This window comes from Mugil cephalus, chromosome 19 (genome assembly GCF_022458985.1).
Source record: "Mugil cephalus isolate CIBA_MC_2020 chromosome 19, CIBA_Mcephalus_1.1, whole genome shotgun sequence".
Taxonomy (NCBI): domain Eukaryota; kingdom Metazoa; phylum Chordata; class Actinopteri; order Mugiliformes; family Mugilidae; genus Mugil; species Mugil cephalus.
Window position 1 is genome coordinate 21,905,635 of NC_061788.1, and position 20,264 is coordinate 21,925,898.

The 20,264-nt window shown below is 40.3% G+C and overlaps 2 protein-coding genes across 3 annotated transcripts in view; one reads left to right on the forward strand and one right to left on the reverse strand.

Moving 5' to 3' along the window:
* The window catches only part of slc12a2 (solute carrier family 12 member 2), a 51,900-nt gene extending 35,996 nt beyond the window's left edge, over positions 1-15,904 (forward strand). Inside the window, exons 19-27 of one of the 2 annotated variants that reach the window (XM_047570384.1) lie at positions 120-199; positions 505-648; positions 2,349-2,396; positions 3,875-3,997; positions 5,439-5,550; positions 8,497-8,583; positions 10,138-10,273; positions 10,581-10,648; positions 11,535-15,904. In XM_047570384.1, coding sequence (XP_047426340.1) covers positions 120-199; positions 505-648; positions 2,349-2,396; positions 3,875-3,997; positions 5,439-5,550; positions 8,497-8,583; positions 10,138-10,273; positions 10,581-10,648; positions 11,535-11,670 — 934 coding nt within the window. In that variant the 3' untranslated portion in view covers positions 11,671-15,904. The remainder of the gene's footprint in view (positions 1-119; positions 200-504; positions 649-2,348; positions 2,397-3,874; positions 3,998-5,438; positions 5,551-8,496; positions 8,584-10,137; positions 10,274-10,580; positions 10,649-11,534) is intronic. The other variant, XM_047570385.1, reaches the window with a different exon arrangement.
* Positions 15,905-17,075: 1,171 nt separating this feature from the next.
* Positions 17,076-19,749, reverse strand: LOC124996965 (major intrinsically disordered NOTCH2-binding receptor 1-like). Its single transcript, XM_047570407.1, has 3 exons — positions 19,530-19,749; positions 17,783-18,031; positions 17,076-17,402 (listed from the first exon to the last, which is right to left on the reverse strand). Exons 1-3 carry the CDS (start codon positions 19,692-19,694, stop codon positions 17,211-17,213), a joined length of 606 nt encoding a protein of 201 aa, XP_047426363.1. The 5' UTR covers positions 19,695-19,749; the 3' UTR covers positions 17,076-17,210.
* Between the last annotated feature and the right edge of the window lie 515 nt (positions 19,750-20,264).

A 20,264-nucleotide genomic window follows, 5' to 3' on the forward strand; every position in this document is an offset into this window, starting at 1 on the left:
GTCTTCCTTTTTAAACACTGCACGTGTTTGGGACTTAAGTCTCTGATTAGTTGAGCACAAAATGTTTCACTCTGTCCACTGCTGACACAAACCCTTTATGTATGTGTTTTTCCTCTCAGTGATGCGTTTGACTTCCAGTTTGGTGCTGTTATTCTGCGACTTAAAGAGGGACTGGATGTTTCCCACATTCAAGGACAAGGTATCAAACACATTCAGACACACAACATAGTTCCAGAAAAGTGTTTCAAAATGCATCTGGTGTACATTTTGAAAGACTACAGTATTTACCTGAAAGGAAACTATAGTTATCTCAAACTCTTCTGCAAAAACTGGAACAGCCCATCAATCCAAACAGCAAAGAGTGTTACTTCGTGAAGACTGCTTAACTATATAGCCAAGTTATAGTTTCTACTCATTTCCTTTTTTTCTTCTTCTTCTTGTGGTTGCACCCTTAAAAAAAATCTTTCTTCTTCCTGTACATCTGTCCCCTCTATTTCCTGCCAGATGAGTTGCTGTCGTCCCAAGAGAAGTCCTCAGGGATGAAAGATGTGATTGTGTCCATAGACACCAGCAAAGACTCCGATGCTGATTCGTCCAAGCCGTCGTCCAAGGCGACCAGCCTCCAGAACAGTCCGGCTATACAGAAAGGTCAGCTAGCTTCAGTGTACTAGACTCTACAGTTACACTACATTCTTGTTTCTACTTTATGTACTAGGTAACTTGTAGAGGAACATTGCAGTTTACAAAGTTAGACTGGTTTGACATGGCAGCAGGGACATGGATAAATCAGGATTTATGATGACCATCCTCTTTATGCATTATTCAGAGTCGTTCCAATACCAGCATTAGAAATGCCTCCAGACTGTGCACCTGTCCACTACCAAGTCTGAACTCAAACAGTTCAGATCACAACAGAGGATGGAGAGAATTCCTCTGAAATTCTATCCCTCTGAATCTATCAATGTCTTCCCTTCACGCACAAACACAGACACTGCCTTGACAGGAAGAGACCCGCAACCCCAGTTGTCCCACTGGGCCCAGTTTGCTAGTCCACAGATGTCTTTGACCACACTGTGTGTGCGTGCGTGTGTGTGTGTGCGCATGCGTGTGAGAGAGAGAGAGACGGAGAACACCATCAGTGCAGTGTATAAGTGCCACCCACACAAGTAAAGCAAGCAAACAAATGTTCCCAGATTGTGAGAACTGTACCAAACATTCCCAACTGCTAGCCTGCTGCAGTCTGCGTGCTGCTGCTCCACGACTGGATGTTGGTATTTACTGGAAAGCCTGTCACCACCGCATGCTCAATTTATTGTGTGTTTAGAGTACCTCTAATTTCATAAACACAGTGTTATTAGCTGTTCTAATTCACTTCCTTTCAGTCTGCTTGCAGTCTAATTTTGGATCTTTGTTATGACAATAAAACTTCCCGTAGTTGCCAGTTAAACCTAAGAATAGCGTATCACGCATCAATACACTTGCAACTGTGAAAGAAGAAAAGACAAAGTAGAAGTGAATGGAACTGTTTAATACATTAAAGCATTTAAAAGTCAGATTACCACGCTGACTGCCAAAACAAATAACATTTTTAGCTTTTTTTTTAGGGACATTGTTCAGAGTAGCTGAAGTTGCCGCATTATAATTGTTCTTATTGATTTTCTTTCCTCATGCGTTGCTAATTTTGATTATTTTGTACCCATAGTGTGAGGTCCACACACATTGTAACATGTTGATCCAGTGAAGGTACATGAAGTAGCAAAGTGAAGACATGTCTTGGCATGGGTAATTCTCTTAGTACCCAGGAAAGACGTTCCTCCTCTGAGCAGAGGTCATATCCATTCTCCTTTCACCCTATTATCTGTCAGAGATTTTCATTTTAATCCAGGCACAGTCTCAGTCGAGTAGCTGAGTTTACAGAATTAGAATTGATTCATGCGTAGTTAATACTCTCACATGAAGGTTGCTTACCACTAGCCTATGGAAGCAAGTTTGATTTAACCAGACAGTCCTGGCTCAGAGAGGCTGGTTTGATTGTTCAGAACTGGCCTGAGAAACCTCTTTAATAAGGGAGGAAAAAGTTGAACTCTATGTTAAAACTCTTGCGTGTGGAAAAGTTTCAGGAGAGGTTCTCGTCATTCCCTGACTCGGGTCTGTTAGCGTGAAGCTCACCACTCACACACCATGCTGCCTGCTTTGGTAGACTTGAATATTTTTATCACTGTACATCTTCTGTAATACTTAACTTCATCTTTTTTCATCAGTGAGAAACCTCAGTTGTAAGTCACTGGCACATCCAATCAACATTTCACCTCAGCTATGATTTTTTTCTTTTGTCTCATATTTCTCAGATGACGAGGATGATGGCAAAGCTACAACCCAACCCCTGTTGAAAAAAGGCAGGAGATTCATTTGGTTGCCTTAAACCTCTCCCTTTCTCTCTCTGCTTTAATATTTTTGTGTTTTTTCTGTGCTCCTCCTCCTCTCTAGCTCTGGTGTCCCTTCCTCATGATCTTTCTTTCTTTCTGTCACCTCATTTTTCACAGTATATTTTGAATTCCTCTTGTACTAACATACCGTCCAGCACCCTGCTGTCTCTGTCTTGTGTCTCTCTCTCTTTGTCTTTCTTATGTTTCCGGCCTGTTAGCTTCTTGGCATTGGGGAGTAACATTTTGTCTTTTCCTCCGCTGTCCTGTTAATCTCCAGCTTGTAGCTCAAGCCCAATCTCTGAATCTCTACCGTGTGTAATAGTGCCTTTAACTCCGTCTACTGTTTGTGAGCGTGTGCCAATTTTTCAATTTCCTCCAAACTGTCTTTAGTCTCTTGCTGGCTGCTTGTTCTCTCTGGAGGTGACATTTTGTCCATAGCTCTCTTTTCCAGGATGAAAACTGCTCTCCTGTTTTCATGTTTCCGGCCTTCACAGCTTCTGTCCTTTTGTTTGCTCTTCTGTATTAACAGTGTTTGCCCTGTGTGTAGAAACACCTTCATCAGAACATTTAAGAACAACTAGACGACTTCTGAAAATGAAACACATTTAAACTAAATATAAGCATTAAAATGAATCATTTACTTGAATTTAGCTTGCAGTCATTCAATTCAGTCTCATTTACAGTCTTTGAACAGTTTCAGATTGTGCTACTTGCTGAGGGTTTTAATTCATTTTAAAATATCTTTTTCTAAGCAGTTTATTCAGTCCTTTAAATCAAGTTGCAGATACTTGACACCGTTGCAGATAGTTTCCTGCAGATTTGTTTTAAATGGTGCAGTCACAGTGTCAGCCTGGGATTAAGGAAATCATGCCTTTGCTTCAGGCTGGTGCTCTCTCCTTATTCGTAGAAAATCAGTACCAGCCTGGAGAATGGTCATTCCAAAATAACGATTAACAGATTAAAACGACTGGATTATATTGAATTGTCACTGTGCCATTACACCTCTTACTCTGTTGCTTTGTAAAATTATTTTTGGCCACTATTTGAATGGAGCACTTGGCTTGTGCAGGAGCAGCTCGTGGAAATCTACAGGGGAAACAGTGTTTGCAACTAGAGCACTTCTTTTTAAGTTGATTAGAATTGTGTGTATGTTTTAAGTGCTCACCATCGCACCTTTATCAAAACCACAGCAGTCGCTCTGTCCTTCAAACACAAGCCAGTCTTATCTTACAGACAGTACACAGAGCTAAACACTCACAGGACTTTTCACAACTGGCAACTCCAAGCACTCTTGGGAGTTACTCTTTGGTTTCCATTGAGTCTGAGAGGCCAAACAGAAGAACATATGATGCTGTTACGGTTTCTGCTGCCATCTAAATTAAGTTTTTTTCTTTTGGTGTTGTGTGTGCTGTGCTGTGCGTTCGTGTATATGGCAACTATCCCAACAGACAACAAGAGCCCGACGGTACCTCTGAATGTTTCTGACCAAAGGCTGCTGGAGGCCGGCCAGCAGTTCAAGAAGAAACAGGGGAAGGGCACAGTGGATGTCTGGTGGCTGTTTGATGACGGAGGTGAGTCTAGTTTTAAGAAACGGGTCAGAATTTGAAGAAATGAGAAATGATGAACGTAATCACAGCTGTTTATTATATCCAGTAGCTGAGATATAAAATGCACTTGACCTTAACATACTGGGTCACAGTAGCTTAATTGTTACAAAAAGGTGAGTTGTTATACAGCTGGATAGAGTAAGGAATAAAAGAAGTTCTGTCTATGGCCGCAGAGCTAAATCAGTCTGATGGAGAATGAGCTCCTCTGACCCTCAAATGTTTGGTGTAGTGGATTGGATGGATTGTCCATAATGGAGAGCAGTGTATCCAGTGTCCTCCTGTCCCTCACTGAGACAAATCTCTCCAACTCCCTACTCTAATGAAGGCGCTCACTACAACAGACCTGTAGAAAGACTAATTCAGGGAATGGGCCCTGAATTAAGAAACAAAACTACCTGAAAAATTGTAAATCAATTTACATCTGTCAGAAAGATTAGGTCAGTCTGTCATGTGTTGATCAATGGAACTGATGGAAGCAATATGTTCATATGACTCGTTCTTTATTTGGTGATTTAGAGACTCTTGTCAGCCCAGCTGGTTCTAAAGATGTGAACAAGGCCAGAGGCATGACGCATTTAAAACACTGTGACCGGTGACACTTCAAATCTGGCTCATCGTCACCATGAAAGCTTCTTCACTGTTGACAGCAGAGGCACTGACACTCCTTGGTGCAGAAAAAAACTGTTGCTGTGACTGTAATAATCTCACTACTGGCTCAGTTCTGAACTGCTGCTTACAGCTGACCCTGACAGCCAGATCTCTTCAGTGTTTGCACACTACATTTGATCTTTAAAATGATAGCATTGATGGGCCAAAGGCCAGGTTTAAGCCTCACAGGATATCTGCTGAGAGACCTGAAGATGATGCCTCCCATTCAATCTGATAGAGTTTATGAGAATATGCCAGGAGGAAGGGATACACATACTTCTAGAGATCTGGGGAGTTTGGAGGCCAGGACAATACCTTGGGCACTTGGAGAGAGTTTGCCTTTGTGTTTGCCTGGTCTGGTGCAGGTGGTTGGTACATTTCTGAGTAACATCCACATGAATGCCTGTTCAAAAAGTTTCCCAAGATGATCAATGTTATTCACTTCAAAGTTCAGTGCTTTTAATGTTGTGACTGATTGGTGTATATTTTTAGAATGCCGTAAGTCATCTTAATGGAGGTTATGTTGATCTTTTTGTATGAACATGTCTTATGCCAAATTGTCAATGAGCACAGACCTAATTTGATTTGTTGCTGCCATGACTGATAGTTGTTTAGGCTACCTGTAAAGAGGGGACCGTTCCTTCATATAAAACAGAGTCTGTAGAGACTCTAGTGGCTTGTGTTCCACCAAGTGAAATGAAACAAATGTTTCTATTTGTATCATAGAGGTTTAGCGTCTGTCTGATACCCCATCCAGGTCTGACCCTGCTGATCCCATACCTGCTGACCAACAAGAAGAGGTGGAAGGATTGCAAGATCCGTGTCTTCATTGGAGGCAAGATAAACAGAATTGATCATGACCGCCGAGTGTAAGTACTGCATTTAGTGAGTCTTTGAAATCATCACCAACAAAAAACAACCGGTAAAAACTGTAGTAAGAAAAATAAACCATTTAAATAATTAAGTGATATGAAATAATAATTCAAGTTGATTATTATTAAACATGATAAAGACAGGTTATATTATACTGTACGTCCCACCATGTCTATAAATTTCCTAGTCATTAAAAGCCACATAATAGAAAAACAGACTTGCTAGCAGTTAACAGTGAAGCCATCAGCTTTCCTTTCAGCACCACTCTCCTGTGCCCAGCTGTGTCTGACAACATGACACACTGCAGCGCCAGATACTCTATGTTCCCATGGTGCTCTGTTTCTTCACAACATTTATATAATTCATTTATTTTTATACAACGTGTCTAAGACGTTCAAAATGCTAATCCTGACTCTATGTTACATGTACAGTGTACGTGTTCACTGGAGAAACGTCAGCCAGTAGACTAAGGTGACTCAAACGTCAAGCTGAATAATTTCCCACTACATTTTGTCTTGGTCTGGCTTTGGTACCATAAGTAACCATAATTGGAAAATGTTTGCTCTAAGTCCATGTGGAAAGAATCACCTAGGAGACTGACTGGTTGTCTAGATAATAAAGGCACATAGTTCTTCAGACTCTTGAGCTCTAAGATTTACCATTACCCCTGGAGACGGTTTGACATAAAGGTCGACAATAATTTTCTGCTGAGAAAGGTCTGGAGATGTGGACTCCCAAGACCATTTGCAGTGATTGATCCATGCTCTAAGAGGTTAGCTCATTTTACCATTAAAATGGGAGATGCTCTTGTATTTGTATAGTGCTTTTGTCCGTATTGGTACTCGAGGCATTTTGCAGTTACAATGACGCATCAACCCCCTAGTTCACATAAACAAACACACGTTCACACAACATTACCAGTACATGGCTGATGGCAGTGTTTACTAAAAGGCCACCCTGTCCTGACAAGAACTAAAGGCCATGTTTATTCATCAAGTTATCCTGGAAAAACTGAAAGGAATCTAAAATATAGAAAAGTGGTCTTCAGTAATGTGAACAATACTTTGTGCTTAGTAAGAAAATAATCACAAAGGCTTTCATAGAGGGATACAATGTTTGGAAGATCACCACTTCCTGTGACCATCTTGACTGCTGTGTGCTTGTATTCCTGAGGGATTATGGCTTACTCTAGTGGTTGACCAGAAAGGGTCATTTCCTTGTTATTTTGGTGAGTAGAGTTTCTCATCAAACATCCCTGCCCTCTCTCAATTATCTAAATGTACTGACATGAAGGTACAGAGACTGAACAGACACTTATTTTCCATCTTTTAGTAACTTTAGTAACTAGCTTTTTATATGTTTTATGTATTAACGCTGAAGTAAAAGTTCAGTGAGTTTTAAATTGCCTTCTTTCTGGCAGTGAAATTATAAAATGAAATATTAAACCTGGATGGGCTGTGGAAGTTATTTGCTTTGATTTTTAAGCCTAACTTTAAAAATAGAAAGGAGTGTCTGCAGAAACTAGGAGCTGGTTCCACAGGAGAGGAGCCTGGTAGCTGAAGGCTCTACCTCCCATTCTACTTTGTGAAACCCTATGAAGCACACGTTAACTTGGACTCCTATAGGGAGTCATTCTGTGATGCAAATGAAATCATATGGAAGAAGTGTGATTCGAGTTCCCGTTGGTTCTCTCACTGCACCACTCTGGATCAAACGTAGGCTATAGAGAGAGTGAGAACACTGCATGTGTTTTAGAGGGAGATTCACCTAATACTTGCTCTGTTCATCCCTCAGCTATATTGAGGCTTACCTGTAGGGGCTGGTTTGGGATTCAGTGTTGTGTCTATCCACATCCTGACTGCAGCTTTAAACTTAGATCATGAGATCGATGTCCACATTCTTACTGACCTGACAGATTGAGTAAGCCCATTTTAAGGACTGTTAGCGGTTCCTTTAAGTCTAAGTATTTCCATTGTTATCTTTATTTGCTCAAAAGGATCTGAGTCTCTGCTCCTCTGTCATTCTATACACATACAGAGAGAGAGGGAGGGAGGGAGCCTCTCCCCCATCTCTCTCTGTCTGTCTCTCATTGTCCCCTACAGCTGCCTCCTACCTCCTTTTGTTGGATAAAATTAGCTTGGTGCGAGCAGCCGAGCCTTTTATCTGCACAGCTCTATGTGCACTTTGAAATCCCCTTTGTGTTTGTTTACTGCAAAAGTACGAACTGTCCAATTCAACAGATATCTGACCCTTTAGCCGTTTCCCTCTCACACTGTAGTCAAACTAAAGATTGTGTGTAATATGGTATTCTCAGTTTAGTTTTTCCTCCTTAAGAGTTTGTTCACCAAAATCATGTACAAAAATAAAAATAAACTTGGCTAGTTTTGTGAAGAGAAATTGTTTATTACTGGGCAGGAAGTGTACAGAGGGTTAATCTAACGGCTTCATCTGAGCCCTGAGAATGAACTCAAATGTTGAGGTTGAGCTGAAAAAGGTGTAAAGACAGAAAAGCAGAGAGCAAGTGCAAAGTATGTCTTAGTCACTGTAAGTCCCGTTAAGCAGTCATTTGACCCACTGTTAATGGGTTCATTTGTGTTGTGTGCTACCAGGAACATCGCAATACTACAAAAACAACAATGAAGTGGAAAATGCCGTGATGTAAAGCACGCATGTGCCAGATAATACTGTCAGGAACTTGCTCTCTTTGAAGCTGAAGCTAAAGGAAATGACTCTCACAGCCAGAATGCCACAGAGCCTCACTAAACCCGGTGCTACCTGTGTTCTTCCACCTGCTTGCTCAAACAGTTATTTAAAGCGGCTTCCCCTAGCTTTCAGGGTGACTCAGTGCTCTTATCTCCGTCTACAGCTCCTTGGACTGAAAATACCTTCCAGCTGGTTTCCAGTATTCATTCCAAACATTTGTTCTTGCTGTTTCCATGCAGGATGGCCACTCTGCTGAGCAAGTTCAGGATAGACTTCTCGGACATCACCGTGCTGGGAGACATCAACACCAAGCCCAAGAAGGAGCAGTAAGTCCTTTTCAATAAACTTGAAAGAGCCTTCGCCCCTATCTGTTAAAACCACTATTTACCCAGTCATGCATTACAAGACACGCAACGCTTACAGGGAAACATGCTCAAACAAAGTCAGTCCCTCATAACAGCCATGTTATAAAATATTTAGGGAAAGGAAATAAATGATCTTTGTTATAGTGTCTTGCATATTACACAAATTTGATGGTTATTATTAACCAATGAAATCTTTACTCCCCACAGATGTTTACATTATAAGCATACTATGAGAAGGGCATGGCTATGTCCACTGAGCATTTGGAAGGGTTTTGATGTTAAACACGTGTGCCAGAAGGTTTGAGTTGGAGATTAGAGTTTGCATTAATCTGGGAACGGAGTGCTCTAATTCTGCCTTTAGAAAAAATAACTGCTTCTCCCTGTTTCTGAGAAAGGCCTTAGTTTGTCCTATCCTACCGAACTGACACAACCACACAAGTTTCAACAAACCCAGCTCTAAACCAGTTATCGTACTCACTTTAGTTGAAGTAGAGCAGAAAAAGAAGTTGTTATCGTCCCTACTTCACATTGAACGTATGCCAGCCTGGAAGTAGGCATCTACAGGGGCTTTTTTTTTTTTTTTTTTGTGCACTATGCACCATGTCTTCCAGGTCTCTTCAAGCTGGTTATTAAAATGCTGTAAACTGTGATCAGTAGGAACGATTGCTGAAAGTACAGAAATAAGACTGAAGTTTCTTCTAAACTTTTCTTTAACACCTACCTTTTCAAACTACGGGAAAACTAAATAGTTGGACAAAAACATCTGAACATGTTTCCAAATTAAATGGGTACAATCATTTCCATCTGTTATCAGTCTGTGTAAGTTAATAACAAAAGGTCATGGTGGAAGAGTGAATCACTGCTGCCCTCATGTGGTCATCTCATGTAATGACATCAGTGAGGCAGAGAAGGTGACAAATGGACTTGAAGGCCTTTTTAGTTTGAGAGAAATCCATATGAATATCTAATCCAATTACAATTTGGTGTTCACGTGGTGCTCCAGTGATTTCAGGTGGCTCATTGTACTCCTAGGTGATATCTGAGACCTGGGATACAAATAAGTTTATTGTAAACATGAGATGTGTTCGCTTATTGGGATAATTAATGTCATTTCAAGTCAGTTCACTTTTAGTTTGACCTCCAAATGAAGTGGGGTAGATGGTCTCGATAAAGCTCCATGGTAGACGAGACGGGCTGTTTCCAGGCTGTCTTATCTGTTTGGCATTTCTTGACATGGCTGATGACTTTCAGAGATATCGCTCTCATAACTGACAGAAACCATAGTGAAACTACAGAAATACTACTACTACTGCTGCTACTACCACTACATATTGCATTGAGTTGTTTTAGTCTTTGCTTGATTCAAACATCTAATCTGACGAGAGACAGAAACAACAGTCAATAAAACATTATTTTCACAACTTTGAACTGAACTAAAACAGTATCTGTTAAGGCTTTGTGATGATGCTCCCTGGTTCGTATAAGCTGATTAACTCTGCAGTTATTGTTACACAGTGTGGCAGCTTTTGAGGAGATGATTGAGCCGTATCGGCTGAAGGAAGACGACATGGAGCAGGAGGCCGCTGAGAGGCTGAAGAACAGCGAACCATGGAGGATCACTGATAACGAGCTGGAGCTGTACCGCGCCAAGGTACACACCCTGCTGCTCCACATAACATAGTATATCCCACATGATCTACTCTTTTACTCAAGATTAAACACTTGAGTTTCATGTGAGTACGTCTTCCAAAATCTCTTTGGACACAAAGGAAGGTCAGGAGACTGAAGAGTTATCAAATTCTCTGTAACCTAATTTAACCAGAGTGGAAATAGTTCAGTGTCGGCCAACAATGTGGCACTGTGAGCCGTATTGTTGGCTCAGAATCAACTTGTGATAATTATCTGGTAAGCTGATACTGAATGTTTGAACCTGTGTTTATGTTTGTTTTGCTCTTCAGTCCAATCGCCAGATTAGACTCAACGAGCTGCTGAAGGAGCACTCTAGCACAGCCAACCTCATCGTCATGTAAGTTGGTGTGTGTGTGTGTGTGTGTGTGTGTGTGTGTGTGTGTGTGTGTGTGTGTGTGTGTGTGTGTGTGTGCGCGCGCGCAGGAATTATAGCTTCACTAGCAAGAAGCAAAAACAATATAAAGAAATGTTGACTGTAACCAGGCAGTAGTTAAGTATTGTGAGTATTTCACAGAGCGTTCTTTAACCTCCTTCCATCTTTACTCGTGAAAATGTGAAAACACAGATTGTCAGATACCACAGTCCTTATCATGGAAAAGGGCCAGTTGTTTTAATCTTTCCAAAAGCAGCTTGACATCAAACAATGAACCAATCAAGGTTCTGGTGTTACCTCTGCAGTGATGTTAGGTGTAAAAGTATTTTTTTTTTTTCTTCACACAGCTACTATTGTATTTTTAAAGTCAAACTTAAGATTACTACTCATGTTGGAGTTCCTCATTCTAATTTAATTTTGTTTTTAGTACCTTAGCGTTACTTTTTGCAGTGCAGCGCTGTTTTCTAGGAAACTGTGGCTTTGGTGTCTAACACTTAACTGTAGTCTTCATGTCCATTATCTGCCTCTTGTGGGGCTGTAATTATAACTCAGATATCTGTGATGTGTTAAAGTCTGTATTGTCCAGCCTTCAGAACCAGGGTTGTCCTCCACCTGAACTCACATGGAGACACGTCCTTCAAAGCAGCATCTTTTTAATTGGACACAGCTCCCTGTATTTTACAGCCACCCATAGAATTTGTAAATGTGTTAATTAAACTCACTCCTCTTTCTATGATACTTGCTCTGCTACTTACACACAGATTATAATTCAACCTATTGCTGTATCTCATAAAAATAATGGGGCCTTCTAATAGTTGCTGTCTCTTGTTGCTTCCTCTTCCTTGTGCAGGAGCCTGCCATTAGCTAGGAAGGGCGCGGTGTCCAGCGCTCTCTACATGGCCTGGCTGGAAGCTCTGTCCAAGGACCTGCCTCCCATCCTGCTGGTGCGCGGCAACCACCAGAGCGTCCTCACCTTCTACTCTTAAACACACCACCAAGACGGAAACCCATGTTTTTAAGTCTCACATCCACTTCTGCCTCTGGGAGCAGACCAACATACATTTCCCAGTTCCAGTCCAAACTTAAAGGTGCACCACATACACTCCAGAGACGGTAGAAAACACAGCCACTGATGGAAACAATGCTTGTAATGAATGACAAGGAAGTGTTATTGGTTAAGATGTGTAAAAGGCCCTACAGGTGATGGAGGAATGTCAGGGTTGGGGTGGGAGCTGGTTGTAAGGTTGCCAACTCTGCAACTTTCTTTCTATTTATTCTGAGATATCTGGGTTTTTCTCTTGTAGCTCTAGTTTTTTTCTATTTTCCTTATAAAAAACAATGTCATTTTGTTGATTTCTCTCAGGCTCCAAAGCAGTTGTGCACAATGTTAATTGTTTTCTCATGATATGGAATATCTTAATGTCATACTTTTTAAGTTAAATTGGACCAGTTGTTGTGTTTGTTACAGCAATAATCACCCTGTTGTTTTCTTTAAATATTGGGAGAGAACCATGCAGAATGCTTTGCAACACCTTCTAAAGCCTTATGGATGTGCCTTCCAGTTGAATCAGATGAAATAATTACAATCTCTATCCAGATTGACAATATTACAATATTATGATATTGGTGGCTAATGGTTAATTTTATTGAGTTTTTAATGTGGTTCCTTCTTAGTTGGAGCATTGTATTTATGCGAGTGGATTGCAGGGTTTAATGAAGGGTGTCCACTTGATTGCATGAACACTTTATCTGTCATTTCTCTTTCTTTCTATTTTATCCAATCAGCATGTTTAATAAGGGTAGTAGCTTTGTTTTAGTTTTTTTTTCCACTTTTGAGTCTTCCTTTGTAAAGCTGTTGAATATTTCCAATAGCCTCAGTTACACAGTCACAACGAGACACAATTTATCTTTTAGGCAGAGAGCCTAAATGAAGTGTACACGGTCTTAAATTTAAGACCTTGCTGTTTGTCAGAAAAGATGTGAATCTAGTTTTTCATTAGCCTTTTAGGGGGAAAGACTATCTCTCCCGCGTAGCTGCTCATTAAGTGTTTCTTTCAACAACTCTTTGTGTTGTTATGTCCACATGTACGGTTCTTCCCCTGTAAAAATCTGCTCTACCCAACAACCTAGTTAAAACTTTGCCTTAATGCTAGAGCTAACGATTGTCATGGTTCCTTTTCTCTTATGAGCCATACTGGCTGGACGGTGTGTAGGTAAATCCAAATAGTGATCCATTAGTAATATGTTAGAAGTTTGAGCACACTTGTCTTCTGTACTGTATTATATGCATCTTCATTTTCTGCCTGTAGTCCACCTGCATTGTCTGTTACAGTGCTCGCTGTAGATCTACCTGTTGCTGGTGAAGTGGTCAATGAGACGATAGTGACTTGTTCCACTTGTGCCAGCTGCTTGTTGGTCATGTAGACGTACGATGGACTTCTAGTCTCCTGTCCCCACAAATTCTAAATGGGCACAGACAATGAACAACACACAAGCTTCACACTGGAAGATGTTCTGACAGGAAGAATGTGTCACGGCTGAGTGAAGATATACTGTACTTCTATGCATAGGTACTTGGAATTAAAGTTCACTGCTACTTCCTGTGACAATTTGCTCACCTAGGTTCATTTAAGGGCCACTTTAGGCACATCTCTCCTTTACTCGAGTTATTACTGTCACTGGCTTGAACCTTGTTAAGAGTGCCATGGCTCCACGAAAAGCCATATGTAGACCATTTCACAGTCTGACTCTGGTGTTCTAAATAGGTCACATGTATTCCCAGCTCTGCCAGAACCACAGAGAACATTGCTCTGATGCAACTGTCCTACATTCAAACCGGGTTCGGCTGTTACAAATCTACTGTACAATTGTTACTTTTTGGAGGAATGACGTTACATGAATCATGTGGTGGAGGAATTTTCATACTGACTGCAAAATTACTGTAAATCCACGGCCAAATGATGAGAAGAATCATGCTTTCAGGAAAATGGGGAAAAGGTAAAAAAAAAAAAAGTTTTTCGTAGCTGTGCAGTCTAGCGTTTAATAACTCCACAGGTGATTGTGAAAGGTCTACTGTCGAATAGCGTGGGCCTGAGCTACAACACAATTCAGCAGAAAGTGTCCGTTCTGGCTTCAGAGGAATGTGGTTATATGTAAGAAACTGCCACAACATCAATGGAATAAAACAGGGTTCTTTTTTTATTTGTTATGTACTTCTTTTAATCTATTTCCCCCCCAAACAAACGGTTTTAGCATTTACCTTGTTACTTCCATGCATCCTGTCCTTTACTGTATGCAATTTTTAAAGAGGAATGTTGCTTAGGTTAGATGAATGTACTGTATAATAATGGACATTGTTGCTAGGAGTTAGCATCCCTTTTGTTTTCCATCCTCATGTATCTGAACTGTTTCCTGCATAGACTGCAGTAAAAAAAAAAAAAAAAAAAAAAAAAGTGCAGCATACTGTGTCAGATTCATAGGGCTGTATGAGCTCTGCTGGCGTTCATGCAGCTGCATCACACCTGCATCGATCACCACAGATTCACCTGCTGGATGTGTAGACCAAGACTCCTGACTGTGTGTGTGAGACGTGGGGAGGGATTGATTAGAGTGTAAACTGTACATGCGCATTAAATATCCATACTCATCCTCACCAGTGTGTTAATTACACCCTCAATACTTTACAAGTATGTGAAAGTGAGTGCTGGGTGAGGACTGTTAATCTTTTTTTAATCTTTCGAAGGCACAGTTAAACACAGTCCCAGATTAAGTTAAAGTACACAACAGCACTGCACAAGCCAAAACCTTGTTATGTCACATTTGGTGTCAGTAGAGGTAATCTCATTTGGACTCTGTCCTGGTTGGACCTTCCCTGACATGGGGAAGTTTCCACGATGTGCAGAAAGACAAACCAGATGATAATTAAACCTCAGCCTCCACCCAGAAACATTCAAGTATAAGAAATGTTGATGCAAACAGTCAACGGGGACATAATACTGTACCTACTTATTTAAACAGTAAAGATGATTGGACTATACATATTTGACGCAAACTAAGATCTAGAAGAAGTATATTGTTTTGCCTGTTGGTGCAAATCAATATACAGCGACAAGGATCTCAACTGATCAGTGGCTACGAAGAGATTTGGCATTTTGGGTTGGTGCTGCTGTGTACCGTAACCGACTTTAGTCTCCGCTCATTGTTCTGCTGTAAAGCGTTCACTCTCCCTCACTGTTACAAAGCAACAACATTACAAACGAACACGGGTTACTCTATATTTGTATAGTAAAGAAAATATATATATACGCCTATATATACACACACACACACACATATATATATATATATACACACACACTAATGTATAAATGTATCAGTCCAACCTGGAGGGGATCTTTGTCTTTGATATGTCACATTAAATGAAACAAAAAGACCTCCCGTCAACCTTTTACAACCAAATAATAGTGCTTGTGTGTGTTTTCTTCATTTGTCTTGATAGCTGGATAGATTTAAAGCCTGTCTGATAATACCGTGCTATGATCAACAAATCAAAATTCACCTGTACTGTCAGGACTGAGGCGTAGTTCCACATCTCCTGATCATTGTATGTCTTTATTTGCCAAAGCCCCCTTCCTTTCCGGTCGCATCCGTCATGTGTTGAGCCATGATGATGTTAAAAAAGAAAAAAAACAAACAAACAAAAAAACTAACTGGTCCTGCTCTGTTTCACACTACACACATAAACTAACCTGTAAATACACTTCGTAATCAAATGGCATAAATTAAGGGAGCGGAATAATTATGTCAAATTTCAATACGGAGAAAGATATTTATTTTAGCTCTGAATTTTCTCCGCCTATTTTCTTTAATATTTTGGTTTTGGTTGTAAGTTGATTTGCATGTAGATGTGTGTTTTTTTTTCTTTTATTGTCTTTTGATTTTAGATAATTGTCTCTCTTTTTGTTTCTTTTTGAGTCTGTGTATTTCTATCTTTTTGATGCCTTTTGAAGAAAAGACACGACTATAAGCAGATCAAACCAGTCTCCTCCTGCTTTTCACTCTATGTGGATGGAATCGACCCAGCTGGTTGAAGCAGTAATGTTTTGATAAACTGTACTGTTAACAGTCACAGATATGCTTTTTCTAACATTTTAACATTTATGATTACCAGTACTTTGTACATCTTTATTGCAATAAATAAATCAAATGAAATCAGTCACATTTGCAGTCTCCCTTTGTCCTTTATGTGTGTTTAAACTAAACCATCAATGAACATGCTAGGAGATCAGTTCTCTATTGGTTCTTTATGGGATGTGTACATTTTACAAACAATACAAAAAGCAAGATGAATTAACAAAAAAATATAATTCACATTTTATTTTGTGTTTATAGTTCTTTATTGTAAGTTACATGTCTGTTTATCTCAGAATAGGAATGCAGTCCTGCTGATGAGCTAAGTATCCAACAGTATAGAATATGAAGATAATATGATGAAACAATATAATGTTACCTTGACTGAACTACTTATGTCTTTCATGTCAAATCCCAACAAAAAATGAAATGACAGCTACTGTGGTCCACTCGCTGCCTTTAGCAGGACGTCAGTTTGCAGTGACAAACAGGAGAAAGCCCATAACTAAACTTAATTTTAGCCATACGTGCAGCTTTCCCTCGACTTTTGAATGGTCAAGCCACTAACTGCAGCCTGCTGCAGCTCAGTCACACAAGCAACAGTACATAAACTGAACTTTTAGTTCAGTTTTTAGTTCTGTTTTGTAGTTAAAAAAAGGACTCAAGGTCCAAATGTATCCATTTTTAAACATACTCCTTTATATTTAATGCATCTAGCATAAAATATAATAATTCTACTCATTAAATAAAAAAATTAATTAGGCATATTTTGGGACTGCCATGTGCACTTGTGTGATCTCCTGTTCTCCAGCTAAAAATAACTTCTTTTTTCCTCTTTGTATTAGTGCAAAGATGAACGAGTGCATTATAATTTTTGTTTTACATTTGATGGACTATCCTTTTACAAATAATTTTAAGAGTATCCTGAAATTTCTTAAGAAAAATAAAAGCAATTTCAGTGCATTGCTGCTCTCCATTGTTTAGTTCTGGTTCTCAGTGTCGTTGTGCTGCTTTTCTTACTAAACATCTAGTGACATCTAATGGACGAATTAGGAATAGCACCTAATTACGTTGAAAAATTGCAGTTATCGCTTTCTATGTAATTTTCACACTTTGTAAATTCATCACACTGGGCATCTTAGTGCCTTTTTACAACAACTGGAGAGGTTACTGTGCACCTTATTGTGAATATTTGTGATGTGGTGATATATCAAAAACATGTCCATTATAAGTGTTGACTCCAGACAGTTTCAGCTTCTAGTTCTTTGTGATGCTTGTCAGTGTTAATGTTCTGACCCACCACTGATGGCATACAGATTCACAGACTGAAAACCATATCAGTCAAACTGGTAACAGCAAATGGCCACCATCAGAATGTCCTCTCCAATCAGTGTTCTTATTGTAGAACCACAACTGGCACGATGATAACAACTAGAACTGCACAAACGGACACAATGACTGCGGAAAGAATTTTACAAAGTTGTTTTCTTCTGTGCTCCGCCTTTTTCTTCTTCAGTAAGGAGTCGAATCCCGGTGTGTAGAGATCCTCAAGCCAAAAGTCCAGATCTTTAGGAGTTGTCTCCTCCTCCTGTAAAGAAGATGACAATAACACCACACTGACATGTGTTTGTAACTGGTCTGTGGTACAATCTGATTCCTTGATGTAATGTAAAGGCTACCTTATATAATGGAATACTGTTTCTGTGTATGTGCCACTGTTCTGTTCTTTAACTGAATAAACGATACATCATCTTGTAACCATGGAGCTTTTGGAGCCATTGGGCTCAACTGGCTGATGTAGTACTGACTGAGTAGTAGCTGGCTCAGGTATGAATGCAGAGGGCACCAACACACATGGAAAGCTTTGGATCTTAACAATTGAAACTATGCTATGTCGAGCTTCCAATGTGTCTCGCAACATTTAATCCCACAAACACAACCCACAGCCTCTCTTCAACCACAGATTACCTTCAAATAATCGGCCAGGTTGCCATCGATGGTTTGCGTGTCATACTCCTTCACAGTCCACGAAGGCTTGAACTTCTTCAAGCTTTCGTGGACTGCATCCATCGACGTTTTTTCCATGTACAGAGGGTTCCTTTTGATGTTGCACAGAGTGTATGGAGTGATGTGCTTCTCCAGGTATCGGTCCACAAATACCACAGGACTGCCCTCTGGTGATGGAGGAGACCTGCTCTCAATCTTTGCTCTGTCCCTCTGTGGAACGAGAGCCACGACCATTTTTAGCTTTCAACAATTTTAAGTGACAGTTTATATACACTGATCATACATAATCCACACCATCATTCTTCCACTGGTTTTTACATTCTACACATCAATCCATTCACCATAAAGTGTATTATATTTATGACATCTGTTCATGACTATATAATCATGTTTGCCAAATATAGGCATGATAAATGTCACAGGTATGCCTTTATGCCTATAATGCCTGTAAAAAGTATTCACAGTTCCTGGATGTCTGCCTTTATACATGAAATCATGGTCAATATAATTTGTCTTTTTTGACAAAAAATTGCAACAATCTCTCATCTCATGTCAAACTCAAACCAGATCTTTTTTTTTTTTTTTTTACAAACTAATGCAAGCAGTGGTGTCCCAATTAGTGAAATGGAGATCACCTGAGTGCAGCTGATATGTGTCAAGTGACTGTAGTATAACAACAGAGGTCCAGTTTCTGGCTCTGGATCACTATTCCTACTAAAATTAAAACACGAAACAAACAAAACTCAGAGAAAAGTTGGTTGAAAGGTATAAATCAGGAGAGAGCTAAACAAAGATTTCCAACTTCTGGACATCCCAGAGTTCAGTTAAGTACACCAACAAGACATGGAAGGAGTATGTCACAATCTACCTAGAGCTGGTCCTCACAAACTGAGTGACCAAGCAAGAAGAAGAGGGAGGCCACCAAGACACCTATGACCACTCTAAAGGAGTGAACTGAGCCTACTTCATTCAGAATAGATGATATGTTTGTATGTATACACAAAATGTATGTAACACCAAACACTGCTCATCACCACAAACACACCATCTCTACTGTGAAGCATGGTGGTGGTAGCATGATGCTCTGGACGGCGTGTAGAGGTAGAGGGGAGCATGGCAGCAGAAAAATGTCACTAAATCCTGGAGGGTAATTTGATTTAGTTTAACAACAACAGCTTGAACTGTTCTGCAAGCAAGAATGGAGAAGAAGTGGAGTGCCCAGGTGTGTCAGCCTCACTCAGACTTATCCACACAGACTCTGCTGTTTGCAGCCAAATTTGCACATGTTAAATATTGACCTGAAGTCAGTGCATTTATTGCAACTATTTACTTTAACTTACATATTTTTATTAACATGATTTATATTGATTTCATGTATAAAAGCAACAAAACTGAAACATCCAATGGGGTGAATACAGTTTTTTTTTTTTTTAAAGCCATATGAGATCATGTGCATGACGTATACTGTCCTGATCTCCTGTTTCGAACCATCTGCACGCAGCTCATGACTGTGATGCTGATCTCTGCTGGGGGGGAGGGTGTGTGTGTGGGGGGGGGGTTATTTATGCGGGCTAAATGTCTCATAAATAATTAATGTAGGAGTCTCTGTAATGTGGGATAATGTTAAGGAAAACCAAAGGGGAAAAACAAGACAAAAAGTCTCTCTCTCTCTCTCTCTCTCTCACACACACACACACACGCTCCATACCTGTGAGTAGACTCTGTTGTGCCATTGCCTGTGACTGGACATTAATGCTCCAACCTGTAACATGCCGTGTGTGCCTGGCAGCATCCTAACGTCCAGCTGGAGGAACTTCTCTGGGTGGTTGTTGTTGGGTAGAACTGAGATGTCCATCCTGTCTCTGTTGTCCATTCCTCAATGACTGCCTCACCTGTCAGGCAGCCTGGCTGAACGCACATGCTCGCTACAGCTCACAAGCTCTGTAATAATTCATGAAGAGCAAGATATCTAGGAGGCTGTATCACTTGCAGGTGTGTGTAACTCAACCTTAGCATTAACAGTGTCAGTGGAGAGAGAGAGAGAGAGAGAGAGAGAGAGAGAGAGGAGGCCTAAAGAAGCTCTAAAAGAGTGACACCTCTCCGTGTGGCGCATGCCGATACATGACTACGACCTCTGATCTTTAATGTGCTGTATAATGGAGTGTAAGTGTGCTAATGTCAGCTCTTCACCTGAGCAACTACACTTACCACCACACATCCAGCCTTGTGATTTTGATTTTCAGTGTTAACTGTATTTATATAACGCCAGTATCACTTCCAGCTGTCTCAAGAGCCTGAAACCCCTGAGGGATACAGTGACGGTGGCATAGTAAAGCTTTCTTTAAACAGGACAAACCCAGCTCATATGGAGGGACTGGGTAGAGACAGAAAAGGACATAATTACTGTATGTTCAGTGGGCTGAAAAAACTATAACAGTATCCA